This window comes from Battus philenor, unplaced genomic scaffold (assembly GCF_028537555.1).
Source record: "Battus philenor isolate CCGP_79_NKW_IND1 unplaced genomic scaffold, ilBatPhil1.0.hap1 SCAF_3, whole genome shotgun sequence".
Lineage (NCBI taxonomy): Eukaryota > Metazoa > Arthropoda > Insecta > Lepidoptera > Papilionidae > Battus > Battus philenor.
In genome coordinates, this window is record NW_027181693.1 from 10,464,394 (window position 1) to 10,479,243 (window position 14,850).

At 31.4% G+C, this 14,850-nt stretch overlaps 1 protein-coding gene across 1 annotated transcript; it reads left to right on the top strand.

Annotated features, from left to right (window-relative positions):
• Window positions 1-6,279: 6,279 nt before the first annotated feature.
• On the top strand, window positions 6,280-14,063 carry LOC137926978 (cytochrome P450 4C1-like). Its single transcript, XM_068770742.1, has 10 exons — window positions 6,280-6,463; window positions 8,550-8,659; window positions 9,690-9,780; window positions 10,607-10,792; window positions 10,877-11,250; window positions 11,332-11,400; window positions 11,845-12,013; window positions 12,623-12,799; window positions 13,644-13,842; window positions 13,958-14,063. The coding sequence occupies exons 1-9, from the start codon at window positions 6,316-6,318 to the stop codon at window positions 13,805-13,807; spliced, it is 1,488 nt and encodes a 495-aa protein (XP_068626843.1). The 5' UTR covers window positions 6,280-6,315; the 3' UTR covers window positions 13,808-13,842; window positions 13,958-14,063.
• The last annotated feature ends 787 nt before the right edge of the window (window positions 14,064-14,850 follow it).

Below are 14,850 nucleotides of genomic sequence, written 5' to 3' on the forward strand. Positions count from 1 at the left end.
CACTATATTTCAAACGAAACTGCTCATATTTCTGTGAAACATAATAAATCCACACTCTTATCTGTTCCGTGATATATCTACTTATTAATTAATAACTTATATTGAACATCACTTCAATGTTGTGTTTATAAATGTTAGTGTGATTTTACAATTTATTATTATATTTTATTACTGTCGGCTAACATAATAAACTAAACAATCAGAGAAAATTAAAATTAAAAGAAAATTAGGTTCACGAAATTTTAGGACTGAATGTCGTCCCTTTTTTAATTTTAAAACTGCAACAACTCGATATCGGCAAGAATTTTCTATTAGAGTTCGAAAATTAAAATAAATTTGTTTCCAGTTCACCTTTTATGTTTAGAAAATTGAAATGTAAAAATATACTGCCGCTTCTGTTACTTCAACGTAGTCCCCTATAAAGTCTCCTGTGAGTTCCTGGGAGTCCACCAGGACTACTTTGGGAAGCTTTGTTTTAGAAGCTGACTTCCTGAGTACCACGCAGAGTACTCACGAATTACTACTCAACAGCAGGCAACGAGCGGTAATGCGTAGATATTTCCGTGTTTTGATTTGGAGGCGCCGTAGCCAAGTCAATTATCGAGATAATGAATGAACCTTCATCTACGTCAAGGTCATGAACGCTTTGTATCGCAGAACGTTGTGCGAAACCGTTTTTTTTATGTTGAATGTATTATCTATTGGTGAAATTTTGTTAACTTATGTTCAGTTCTAACAATAATTTAAAACTATGCTTAGATAGATTTATCTTCTTAAAAATTCACGTTTGTCTATCCCCTCTTTGTTTTTTCTTTTCTGAGATTCAATTTCATTGTTATAATTTGATAAGTGGTGCTGGTCGTCCATAGCTTAGCGCTAGTTTGACGTCATATGGTTGACTTAGGAATTTATTAACAAACACATACATACTTTCATAAAAAAGAATAAATATTAATATCAAACAAGAAAAAAATTAATCTTTTATTAGATATATTTGTAAAGGAAAGCAGTAATTTAGTGATCATTGTAGCTCTAATAAGTTAAAGGCGTCTTCAACCTTGCTTATTGTTTTTAAATCCTTTTCATTAGTATTATTATATTAAAAAAATAATTATATTATAGTGTTAGATTCATTTTGCGAATACTTCTTACTTTCCTAGTTTCTAAATTGGTTTATTTAAAATTCCGTATCGCACAATAATTCTTTTTACCTTGTTTACCATTTTCTTGTGTGTTGGTGTCCCGTGATTTACATTTTTATTACGATTATTTCAAAGTGATAAACAGTGCTGGAGAAGAAATTATTAAGTAAGTATATGCTGGTAAAAAAGACGGGCTATGTTGGTTTTACTCCTTGTAGCAGAAAGATATGGAGCAATCGATGCAGATGGAATTAAAGAAGAAGTGGTTACTTTTATGTATGGAGTAAGGATTCGTCATACAATTGTTAATGTATTAATAAGTGCGGCTTTTCTGAAAATATAACCTTTATATTTTTTCTTGAAGGGTCACGACACTGCTGCCACAGCCTTACAGTACGCTCTAATGCTATTCGCTAATAATCTTCGCTGGTAATCATTTGTTGTTAAAAATTATTCAATAATATAATAAATTAACTAAAAATGTTTAAATATGCACAATGCATAACGTATGTAAATTTTTTATATTTAATTATTCATTGTATCTAATTTTATGCATTTTATCTCTAATTCCTATATTGTGATTTTCGAGCAGTAATGGCAAACCATAAAAATGAAAAAAAAACTAAAGCTAAAAAATAAAGAAACTTGTCTGGAGTACGTAGCTAACTTAACATTTTGCCTGTAAAGCTTAGCCAAGTTCGTTTATAATATTGCTATAACATATATAACATACGAAGTTTAGAATAAGCATAAGATATAAATAAATATATACGTATATATATAGATTTATATATATATATATATATATATATATATATATATATATATGCATACCTTATATTATGAATATTGCGGTATATTTTATTACCTTAACTAACCTCTGAATACAAGCCAGTTCATATACTTGGTTACTTTTAAATAACTTCATTTTGGTTTCCTTACATAAGGCTGCACGTTAGTTTGTAACCATAACGTCATTTAAACCTTGATACTCGTTGAATGTAGTTAATGAGGTCACGACATAATATTGCTAATTATTTTATGCTATCTTTTATCAATGGATGTAGTAATAGTCTTTTTGATTTCGATAATTTTAATTTAATTTTAACAAAAATAATTACCGAGTCCACTTCGTGGTTTAAGCACATTACTTTAATTTGAGAAACTTGTACTCAAACATTGGAGTATAGCAAGGCTCATAGTTGAATACAGCAAATACATAAAGTATTTTCGCCGAATATAATGCTAAGCGCAAATATCGAGAACGTGATACATTCTACAAAGAGTTTTGAAACCATTTTGTTAATGCACGAAGAAGATTCTTTCCACCATACCATGGATAGCAAGGAAACGGTTAAAATATTTTTTTCCAATTTATTTAACCAAAAGTAAGTTAAAACACCTGTTTCTCGCTGTCATTTATTTAGCATCAACTAAAAAAATAATTCATCAGTGTTAAACGAAATTGGAACTTCAGTTATAAGTAATCATTGTTTATTCTAAAGGCAATTAATCGACAAAGAAAGCGGTTACTTGGAAATATGTCCTATTTTTTCATTTATTTTTTCATTTCATTTATTATTTCTAACTAACATAGTAATGGTATTGATAGGTCTAAGACAACTTACATTATATTAGAATAGAAACACTGAGGCAGAGAAACCATTCCATACCTCTGCTCCATTACCTTACGCTTATTAAATTTCTACAACAAATCATTAAAAGTAAGAAGAGATAAAAAAACCAATGGTTATAAAAGAGAATGTTAGGCTCTTATCGTCAATATATATTCTTAAACTGTCTTATTGTAAGAGGCTCAGTACTAAAGCTAAGCAGAACCTTCTGGCTAGCTTTATATCGGGCTGATCTGACACGGGCTCAAAGAGCTCATTTTAGAATCAAGCTGGCTCGCGATGTTATAATAATTCACGGCGAAGCCAATAACCAGATCAGCCTTAAGGAGCCGATACTACATTACCGAAACAACATTGACAGTCGACACGAAACCTTCCCAAAAGTTTTTTATAGTGATGGTGGAATTTTAGAGTGGGTAGCTGTACGAAAAATAATACAAAAACACACTGTACAATGAGGATACGGACGTGGAACCATCCAACGCCAGAACGTGCTAAGACATACTATTGAAAGAGGCATGTGCATTCGAAGAGAAAATTTAAAGACACTATAGAGTAAACAAATCTACTTCCAGACGTGTTTTATTCGGTGAGAATTCCGCATAGTATATCCCAGTCTTTACCCGAAGACACACAGATTCGTTATTTTTAAAAGATTGATCGATAATTTACCAATAATTTGAACAATAATTGAGGCAGTTTCTTTACTAAGCCTGTAATTGTTAACAACCATCTGCCTATATTTGGTAGCAGTACGCTACTGAATTTTTTATCGCTTTATTACTTACTAAACAAGTACAAAAAAACTTGTTTATTTCATTTTACACACAAAATTTTTTACTAACTGCATAACGTATTTTCCAGTTTTAATGTAATTTGTTATTCTAAATAATTAAGATAACAATAATTAACATATTTTAAATTAGATATTTCCCTCCCAACGATTCAACAAATTGATTTTTTTTTTTGTTATATGCTCTTTGAAGATTTCTTCAGTTAGAGACTGTTTATGTGAGTTAGGTGTTAAAGACATGTACTTCAACCAAGTTAATGTTAGTTACCCATTTACCCTTTCGATAAATACACTTGAATCATGTAACTATGCTTAATAGGAATAAAAATAACTATTTTTAATTAAACAGCTCTTAACGACGTGGATAAAATTCTTGATGTATATATTAAGCGATATGAAAAGTGTAAAATGGCTCTAATTGTACGGTTTATGACCCTTGTTCATCAAGAAGCTGTAATATTTCTGACTAATATAGCTCATAATTAATAAGAATTTTTTATAATAAACACCATAAAATTTAAACATTTTTTAAAATTATTACACCGAGTTATAAACATTGTGCTAAGTTCAATGCCATCAAATATGTATGGTTTTTTATAAAAAAAAATTGTACATTAGTTATACTTATATCCACGCATCATCTTTATTTCCTTTGTTTGAAGTATAGACAAAAAGTTATGTTCATGTTTAACATAGTTTTTAAACGCGGATTTTTTTAAAAACTCCCGATTCCCTTTGAGTAATGTTTACGATTGGTAGATTTTATTAATAAAATAAAAGAAAAGATAGACAATTCTTTCCAGATATTGACGGAATAATTACTTTTAACTTTAATTAGAATAGTTTTTTTCTTCCGATTCGATGTAAACCCTGAAGAATAACAAATACGGTGTAGCGTTTATTTTTTACGTAATACGATGCTGTGACAACATTTGTGTGCGGTTATTGGCTAAAAATTCGTTGCACGGGCATTAATATGTAATTATAATATATGTATCTTATAGAATAAACCGTACTAGCAATAAGCATACTAATTAAATAAAATAGTCGTTATCAGGTAAAAGTCAATTGAAATAAAATTTTCGATAAAATTAAAACAAAACATTATTAAACAATTGGAAGAAGACAATTTGAATGTATATTTATTTGTGAGGATATTGTCTAAACAAACAGTACATCGATACCATTGCATAGAGGCTAAAATACAAGTTTTCGGATCATTAAAAAAAAATCTAATAATTTGAAGTATTGTGCTAAATTAAATGTCTGCCTACCTGTCTTATTTGTATTAAAATCATTAATCATCATCATTTCAGTCGTAGAATGTCCGATGCTGGACATAAGCCTCTCTCATAAATTTTCAACAGGGCCGGTTGGAAGAGACCTGCATAAAACGCTTCCGACGCCCTTAACTAGTGCGTCTGTACCAACATTACGATTGAATGTCGTAAATTTCTCGTCTTAATTATAATATACCAAAACCAATTGTTATCGTGATATTTTCTATATGAAAAGTTATTAAGGGGCCCATACCGTGTCAAAGATGCCACTAGGCCGGTAGTTTCTACATGACATAACATGTCAACCTAACTGTGACTTTCATAACTATTCAGCATTACAAAATCATTATGGTGGAATGGGCCAATCCATAAAATTACTGAACCGATTTTTCTGGCTTAACTTCCAAAAAAAGAATCGCGTGATGCCAACAACATAAAGACTTACTTTCAATAGCCTTAACTGCAATTCTCTCTTACTTCGATTCTTGGCCTATCACATATTGCATATTCTCCTCCTCACCACACACACTAAAATTTGCATAAAATAATAAAATTTCTTTAATGGAATGTGCCAAGACCTCAACCTTAAAATAAGTTTTACTAAATGTCTGTCGCCTTTAACAGCGGCAAACCATGGCATACGAAAAGGCTTCGGTTGCAATCTCTTTCTTCTCATTAAAATATTCCTTAATTTTTTTAAATTAATAGTTTTAAATTTATGTAAGGTTTTTGTATAATCTAGTAACGTATCTAATTTAAATTTTTCAGTAGTTATATAAGTTTTTTTCAGTAGTTAATAATAATCTGACTGTCCCTCGCCCGCTTCGCGTGGTTCGCACAACCTTTTGTGGGTGTAATTTCAAAAAATGTAGAGTATTTTTTAACATGCCCATATAATATTTAGGCAAAGTTTTCACCCTTCAGTGCTACAGTTTGAATATATGCATTTGTTAAATAAACGCTCCCTTAACCACCCTTGCGGGTTTTTAATCCTTATGATTCCAAACAAATCGCAATGAGTTAATACATATGTGAAAATCTCATATATATAGCTATATCGTAAATATTGGTCGGTTTTTTTATGAGTATTTTTTATATGACGAATTTTTTGTGGAAAATGTAATAGTTCAAAAATTCACATTATTTTTTGCGTTGTGCTTATTACCTAAAAACGATAAAAGAAAAAAATGAAACACAATTACGCCGAAAAGAAGACCGGTTCGACTGAGTAAAATCAAGTATAGATTAAAAAGGTTTGGGGAAAAAATTATCTGTTGGTTATAACAACACATTGCAATCCTTGGCTGCTTTCCACATTTAAAAGAATCGGCTTCTATTTTATGTTTAAGCGCTGCATGAATTGACGAAACCGCTTATATAAGTAACGGGTAAAAAGCGCGTTATTTAGTTCTCCTTCAACAGTACAATAATTCATACCTATCTTAACACTGTGTTAAATAAGTTTAATGATGTGGTTACTATTAATATTAATGGGGATCATTTTGGTCCGAATAATGTTGAATTATTACAATCGAAACGATTTATTCGATAAAATTCCAGGACCTCGAAGACTGTTTTTGCTTAATAATACTTTGGATTTTATAGATGGACCGGGTAAGAAAAATATCTCTTTTTAATTGCATGAAATTACTCGATTTCGACATTTACGAAGTAAACTGGTATCGCACAACATTTTGAAATAACATATGTGTGTCATAATTTAAAATCTGTTATGAAAAATAGTATCAGATACATGTTAAATACAAAAAATAAAAAAGTCCTTACGCTTTAAGCGTTCATCTTCAAAAAGTTAACTAATCCTGGATGGGTCTGAGTGTAGGCATATATAATAAAGCTCCACAAAATTTCTTACATTAAAATATAAAATTAAAGATATATTATTAAATAAACCCTATTCAAGAATATTTAGTTGATCGAAATATGTGGATCCTGGTTTATTGATTTATAACATAATTTTATTATAATGTACGCATGAAAAATGATTATATTTAATTTTAGTTTCTGACCGGTTCTTCACCGCAGATTGGTTTTGCAAGCCAATGGTTGCTTACTGTGAATAATGAGAAAATCAATGATTCAAAAGTGCATGTAAATGGCTTCTTGAATAAAGATAATTTGATTTTTTTAATTTAACTTTATAATACTGGTAATAAAGGCGCAGCGATACAAGGACCTTCAGATTCTAGAGTAGATACTATGTACCGAAAAGCGCTCGACACAAAGTAGACGGACTATCTTTTTAAAGTCATCGGAAGTCACCGACAGCAGACCGTTTCCGGCCGGTCCTCTTGGAAATCTGTGGATGGGGCCTATGTCCAGCACTGGATGATCTGCGCCTGAAATAGTGATGGAGATCAATAATTCAATGTCATAATATTCAACTTCATTTTATTACATGTTGCTTGCAAATATATTTCATTTATTTTTATTTCGCTTAAAGATTTTAGATGGTCGTAATTGAAAAAAGGTAGCTCATTATTCTAATTATATTAACCAAATCAGGAATTTCATTGAGGTATAGGGTATCATATATCTTAATTTTACATCCAGCGCGTCGCATGGTGAATAAGAAATATGCATGTTTAATGAGGTAGTTCGAGCATCTATCTGTCTATCTAGAAAGTAAAATCGATTCTAGCATACACAGATAATTATAATGTATGTTATGTTGGCGATTATTTTATATAGACGTCGCTGTAATAGAAACTAAAATGTTGAATTCCGTTAGCTTTGTACCTTAATTATGGCACACTATTCAAATTAGATCTCAGCAAACGAATAATGAACAAACATATGAGTAATGTAATTAATATGTTAATAATGACCATCTTTTTTGTGTTTTCTTCTAGAGACTTATATTTAAACAGAAATTTGGCCATTATGAATATTCTGCAATCGTAATATTTTGGTAGCTGAAAATTAAGTGGTAAATTTTTTAAAAGATGACACCGTGTCAATGTTTTATATTATAATTTATTAAATATAATCTTACAGGAGGTACACCCACTTCGATAATAAACACTTTAACACAAAGCAAATTCAGATACAGATAGTTACTTATAGGTATTTAATATTGTCGATACATTGTTATGTGATCTTTAGACGTTATATAGAATTTCCGTAGTCACTTTTAGGAATTCTATCATTGTTCAATTAGACATAAAATATTTGTGGTAGAGACCAAATTCTTGCAATCATAGAACTTAGACTAGATACTACTAGAATCATAGAACTCAGGCTAAAATCTTAGATTATTCACACTTTGGGCATTAAATATAAAGGATTCCCACTGCTCACAAAAAAGTTTCCAAAGTAGACGCAGCAGCGACCTCTGCTTACAGTAATATCACACTGCAATCGCTAACCCGCGTGCCAAGCGCGGCGACTATGTATACTCCCCATGGATATCTTTAAGGGAGACCTATGCCTTGCAGTAAGCTTTGCCTGGCATAGGCCTGATCCGACGTATTCTGAAGACTTCAATCATTAAATGCACTTATCTCTGGGGGAATAATGATATTCCTCCGTAAATATCTCCGTGGAAGACTTATGTCTTGCAGAGGGCGTCTATAGGCTGAAACGACGACTTTATTTTACTATTTGAACATTATTTTATCAGTAGGTTAAGAATATACTGTTTTTTATACTTTTTGTTATATTGAATCTTTTTTATTTACAGTATCGGCATTTTACCGCTTTAGAAGTCTAACTCAAAAATACAAAAATTTATTTAAATTACAAATCGGAACAAAAAAAGTAATCGTTTTATATAATCCAGAAGATGTAGAGGTAAAATACAATTATAAGTATTCCATATTTTATTTCATTAATAGAACATAAGTCTTTTTTTAAATAAATCCGGTAAGTTGTATTAACAATGTCTTTCGAGGGTATTTTATGTTGAGCAACGTTACAAACTTGTCTAGTCCGATGTTAAGTAACTCTTTCAACAATGTTATATATAAAAATGAACGTGTGGTAATAATCTATAACATTTTTAGAGAATGTTACATCGACACAGCAACATAAAATAACTGTTAACGCGGATCTGGTACGAGGGATCTCAACTCTCTTGTTGAAAGTTATTCTTTGTTATATTCTTTAATTTTTTTGTTTATACAATACATGCACGTGACAAGCAAAATATATTATTAATCAACGTATTTTATTTGCTCTGTTGTATTTTTTATATATTTTGTGGGATTAACTTCTAACTCAGACTTCGATAAAGATATTACTCGCCAAATCTAACTTGGATGGGCAGCGTTGGGGAAGCTCCAAAACATCTCATTCAATATACCGCGTTTGAAGACGGAGGTCTTTGAATTAAATCAGAAATGAGGTGATCCGGACTAGAACAGTACAGTCGCAGACGCAGCTCGGAAAATTGCTCGTATGTAGTGCCAATGGGCGGAGCACATCGCTCGCGCAGCCAAAAGCCATTGTGGCCGAGAGGTTTTCAATTGGCGACTAGGAGCTAGTGGACGCGGCGTAGGTGGTGGCCGCTAGATGGTTCGACGACATATAATAATTAAGTTCGCGGGAAGTCGCTGCATGCGGGCAGCATAAGATGAAATGGGAACGGAAAGCGGGCAGTTTATAGACTGAAAAGACGAAGACAAACTACTACCTTTCCTATCAATCACATTAGGGTTAGCTTTGATTTATAGGACACCCTATATATCTTTAATTATATAGATGGACAGTTTAAAAAAAATTAACAACTGGTTTGAAAAAAGAAATTATGGTAATTGGAGCTATCAGATGATTTGCCCTTTGTTAATATGTATTAACGAAACATTGTATTGTTTTTTTACAGATTATTTTAAGCAATTTAAAATTTCACGTGAAGGGTTATCCTTACAAGTTTATAAGACCCTGGATGGTCGATGGAGTTGTGTTAAGCACAGGTAATATATGATGACTAAAATATAAGATCCTTCGAGAAACTATCGCGTGCTGAGAAAATTTATCATCTTTATTTGAAACTTACAACGACCACAGCTGGACATAGGTCTGCCCCTCAGTCTTAAAATGAGGCCATCAGCAAGCAGCCTCCATGTGGACGACCGTTCTGCGCTGACATTTTTTTACTTACTCTATACTTTTTGCTTGACATGGTAGGATAGTTACGAAATTTTACGTTACGAAAATCTTACCTGAACTTGTGAAATTATCTTTAGCTTAAAAGCATTGGTAATGTAATGTTATTACAATATGAGTAACCATCAGTCGAGTGAATGATGAACGCTTTTTTAATTGACGCCTTTAGCATTTTATGAATATAATTTAGAATACATTGTATCCACAATTATTTCAAATAAACCTGTTCTATCACACTGACAGAAACAAACAACATTTTGAACAAAAAAATCACATTGTTCAACATTATGAATTTATTTTTTGTGGTGCTTTACCTCGAATATTCTAGTCCGTGACGCATCACACAGTAGTATTACTTATAAAAAAATCTTTTTACACATTATAAACTAATATTCAAAACTTTTTGTGTCCTGTTTTAATATACTTTTATATCACTATATGTAAAATATTATAATAGTTTGTTGAAAAAATAGATTTATAAAATATATGGTGTCAAACGATAGCCCAATGCAATCTACTACTAGTGCCATCTATCGACACCCTTCAAAGTAGCAGCGTTCCGATTTAAATAATAGTTAATAAGCTATTTTCTAACATACTAATTGTTACAACAAATATTATAATTGGAAACAGGAGAAAAATGGATATTTAGGAGAAAGTTATTAGCACCCGCCTTCTATTTCAATATTCTCAATGTTTACAAATTAACATTAGAAGAAAACAGTCGAAAACTAGTAGACTCTTTGCAGAGTGAAGTCGGCAGACCAAGAACAGAAGTAGAGCATTATTTACAGAACTTTACTTTGAACTCAATCTGCGGTAAGTCTTTGTAGCACTCTTTTTTAAAATTTCCTTGTCTTACATCGCATCTTCAATGCATTTATTTGTACATGTCTTTTGCAGAGACTGCTATGGGAATAAAATTAGATGAAGAATCGCAAAGTTTCGCGAAGGCTTACAAACACGGAGTGTTTCAGTTGGCCAGTTTTGCCATTCAAAGAACGATAAGACCATGGATTCATTCAGACTTTACATTCTCGCTTTCCGAGCTTGGTCGTAAACAAAAAACAATATTACATATGATGAATAAATTTCGGGACCGTGTAATTGACTTGCGAAGAGAATCATTTAATCAAAATGTTTTTAATATGGATGACAATGATGTATATGCTGGTAAAAAAAGACGGGCTATGTTGGATTTACTCCTTGAAGCAGAAAGAAATGGAGCAATCGATGCAGATGGAATTAAAGAAGAAGTAGATACTTTTATGTTTGGAGTAAGGATTCGTCATACAATTGTTAATGTATTAATAAGTGCGGCTTTTCTGAAAATATAACCTTTATATTTTTTCTTGAAGGGTCACGACACTGCTGCCACAGCCTTACAGTACGCTCTAATGCTATTCGCTAATAATCCTGATACACAGGTAATCATTGAAATTAATTAAAAACGTTAAAATATGCACATGCATAACGTATGTGAATTTCTTTTATTTATTTATTCATTGTATCTAATTTTATGAATTTTATCTCTAATTCCTATATTGTGATTTTCGAGCAGTAATGGCAAACCATAAAAATGAAAAAAAAACTAAAGCAAAAAATAAAAAAGACTTTCTGGAGTACTTGGTTAACTAAGGCTTCCTTTTTTGTAAATTCTTTTAACTTTTTGCCAGTATTAGTTTAAAGCTTAGCCAACAATAAAAATCTTCTTTCTTGCTTTAAGTTGGTTTATAATATAACTATTATATATGAAACATACGAAGTTTAGGATAAGCATAAGAGATGATGTACTAATTTAATTTTATCTTGAAACTAAAACAGCTATTGTTATTTTATTATATTTTTTATGATGACCAATTTTTTCTCAGGATAAGGTGGTACAAGAGTATAATAATATTTTTGGGCCTAACGACCTATCGCTGTCTTTGCACGATCTAGCCAAGTTAAAGTTTCTTGATTGTTGCATTAAGGAATGCCTAAGGTTGTATCCATCTGTGCCAGTTATTCTTCGGAACATCAATGAAGACGTTCAATTGAGTACGTCACATAATTATTTTAAATCTTATTTACTGGGTATTATGAGAAACTAGCTATTTGCCGCTTTTACATATTTAATCAACCTCAATATACATAGTTATAAACGTCGTACTTTTCACGTATCACTTTATTGCAACGCGCCTTACATCATTTAATATTAAGCCGTGACTCTCAGACGCGCGATGTCCCCACTACTCTTGCAAGATCCTTCTTCCTCCCTGTGTCGTCAGCCTTTACTACTTCTAACACTTCGAACGGTTTTCTAAGATGTTCATCCAAAACATTTAACCATATAATTTTAATTATTGCTAACAGAATAAGTCCATCTTATAAATATTTCACATTATAATAACGATAAATTGAAATAATAATTTAGTCTAGTTATATCTTTCTCGCTTTATTTCATTAATTCATGTTCAATCAAGATTGGTGATGTCAACTCTCAGGTCTTTTAAACATTCGTCTAACTGTAAACTAAAAAGTCGGCTTCAAAACCCCTACTGGTTCCTGTCCGTTCACTTTAAAAAGCAGGCGGCAGGCCTTGCCACGCTTCTTTACCAAACGTTAAAGATAACATACTAACTAAACATGATGGATTAATCTAAACAGAAGACTACGTCATCCCTGCCGGGACTGAGTGTTGCATTTTAATATACGATCTGCAGCGACGCGATGATCAATTTGACGATCCAAATGCATTTAAACCAGATAGATTTATGACAACAAAACCGACATGGCACCCTTATTCATTTATACCTTTTAGTGCTGGGCCACGAAACTGTATAGGTAAGTTAAATATATCTCTTTTACAATATTACCTATATATTATACATACGATCAAACTTATATATTAATATTACAGTTTTAACTATCGCGAGTTAAATAAGTTATCTATATACTTGCTTCCTTTGCCATGGTTGTTATGCATATCGTCACATGTGATCGGATGCATTTATTTTCAGTATATTCTAGAATTTATCAATACGTCCACGGCTGGGCATAGACCACTTACACATTTTTCGACCTTAACGTGGCTGCTTGTCGATCCACTTTATGGACCAACTCGTGCAATATGCTTATTGGTCCATGTTCGCCCTAGCAGAACCTGAAGATAGACGAACTTAATTCAATCTCATTAAGAATTTCCGAGCATAACTCTCTCCGTGGCTCATTGAGCACATCAAGTATCGGACCATACTAAGGCACTGAGATATATTGAATGAGAAATTATTTCGTTCCTTCATATTTACAGTTCATTATCGAATAAAATGTAAAGCGGAAAAAAATTATTAATAAATGTCCGTGTCCGAGGTATATGGGCTCCACCCCAGAGCCTTATATCCCCTCTTCTTTGCGCTACATGGCCGCTTTAATTTTCCATTTCGCAAAGATTTAATTTAATTAGAAATGTAGTAAGTAATTTAAGCAAACGATTTAAGAACATTAATATCTACTATTTACCGAAATTTTATTTCGAAATTCCGTAATTTGGTATTATAATAATAGATACTCGAGTCTACTAGATCTCGGCTTATTCTGTAATGTCGATATCTTTTAAGTACATGGTATTCAATTTACGTAAAATAATTAAGAGTGGTAAAAGGTACTGACATAAAATTTAAACCCACAGGTTATAAATTCGCTATGATCGAAATGAAATTAGCCATTCTAGCGATTTTAAGAAGATACAGATTGTTACCGATCACTAAACCGGAAGATATCAAGTTCACTTCAGATTTAATGCTTCGTTCAACAGAACCAGTATATGTGAAATTTGAACAACGACCATATTAATAAAATACTTAAACATGCAGGTTTCTTATAACGATGTAAGTAACATAATTATATTCTGAAGACCCCGTAAATGTAACGCATTTTGCGTAGTACTATTAAAAATTGATAATGTAAAAATTATATTTTTAAAGTAAATGTCGTTTTTTTCAGATATAGATGCGGGAACTGATATAAGAAAACGCGAAGTAATTAATCATAACTAAATATTGTTTAAATATAATAGAATGGAGCAAAACCATGCATAAGAAGAGACAGATGTAAGAAAAAAAAATTAATAATTTAATAAAATGTTACAAGAATAATGCTGATGGTTTCAATGCATTACAATTTTGTCTTGCTTTGCTTTATTTATATAGAATGATCAGATAGCACATTGGCATTTTTATTGTGTAGTCAAATGCTTTTTACCCCGTCGTCATTTTTATTTTCAATGTTTTAGGTTTCAAAGCCTAGAGCCTAGTCTAAAACTCTTATTGGCAACTAAACTTTAGGATTTAATCTAAAGCCTCTGCCCTGTCTGTTATATTTGATGTTTTGGCATACTGCATGGTAACTACATAGTACCTAGAAGTACCATGTTTGGAACGGTCATTTAATACGTATTAGACATTTAGATTTGGAAATCTTGAAAAATTTATTAAATTTATTTGGACAAGTACATCCAATAACTACAAATTTACTACTAAATAAATAGGTATCACTCCGACCAAAAAGTTTTTTTAGTTTTAAGTATTTTTATATGTGCATATTTTTATTAATGTGTGCAACATTGTAATTGTAATCTGACAGACATTTTGTACATTTCCCTTGATGTTAACATCAAGAAAAATGTCTAAAATGTCATCTCTGTGAAAACTTTATAAAAAGAAATGTTTCTAATAAAATTAACGATGTAATAATATTATATTACATAACAATAATAATACATCAGTACATAATATGGATAACTTACGATAACATATGGAAAATAAATCATGAAACCATATCGACGAACTAATAAAGTGTTCATGGTTGAAGTAAGAATTTAATATTTATAAAACTAT

Excerpts from the sequence above, each read along its gene's own strand:
- LOC137926978 (XM_068770742.1), top strand. The coding sequence starts at position 6,316 with ATGATGTGGTTACTATTAATATTAATGGGGATCATTTTGGTCCGAATA. Across the intron at positions 9,781-10,606 it reads TGGAGTTGTGTTAAGCACAG|GAGAAAAATGGATATTTAGG; the intron begins GTAATATATGAT and ends AATTGGAAACAG. Across the intron at positions 12,014-12,622 it reads CAATGAAGACGTTCAATTGA|AAGACTACGTCATCCCTGCC; the intron begins GTACGTCACATA and ends TAATCTAAACAG.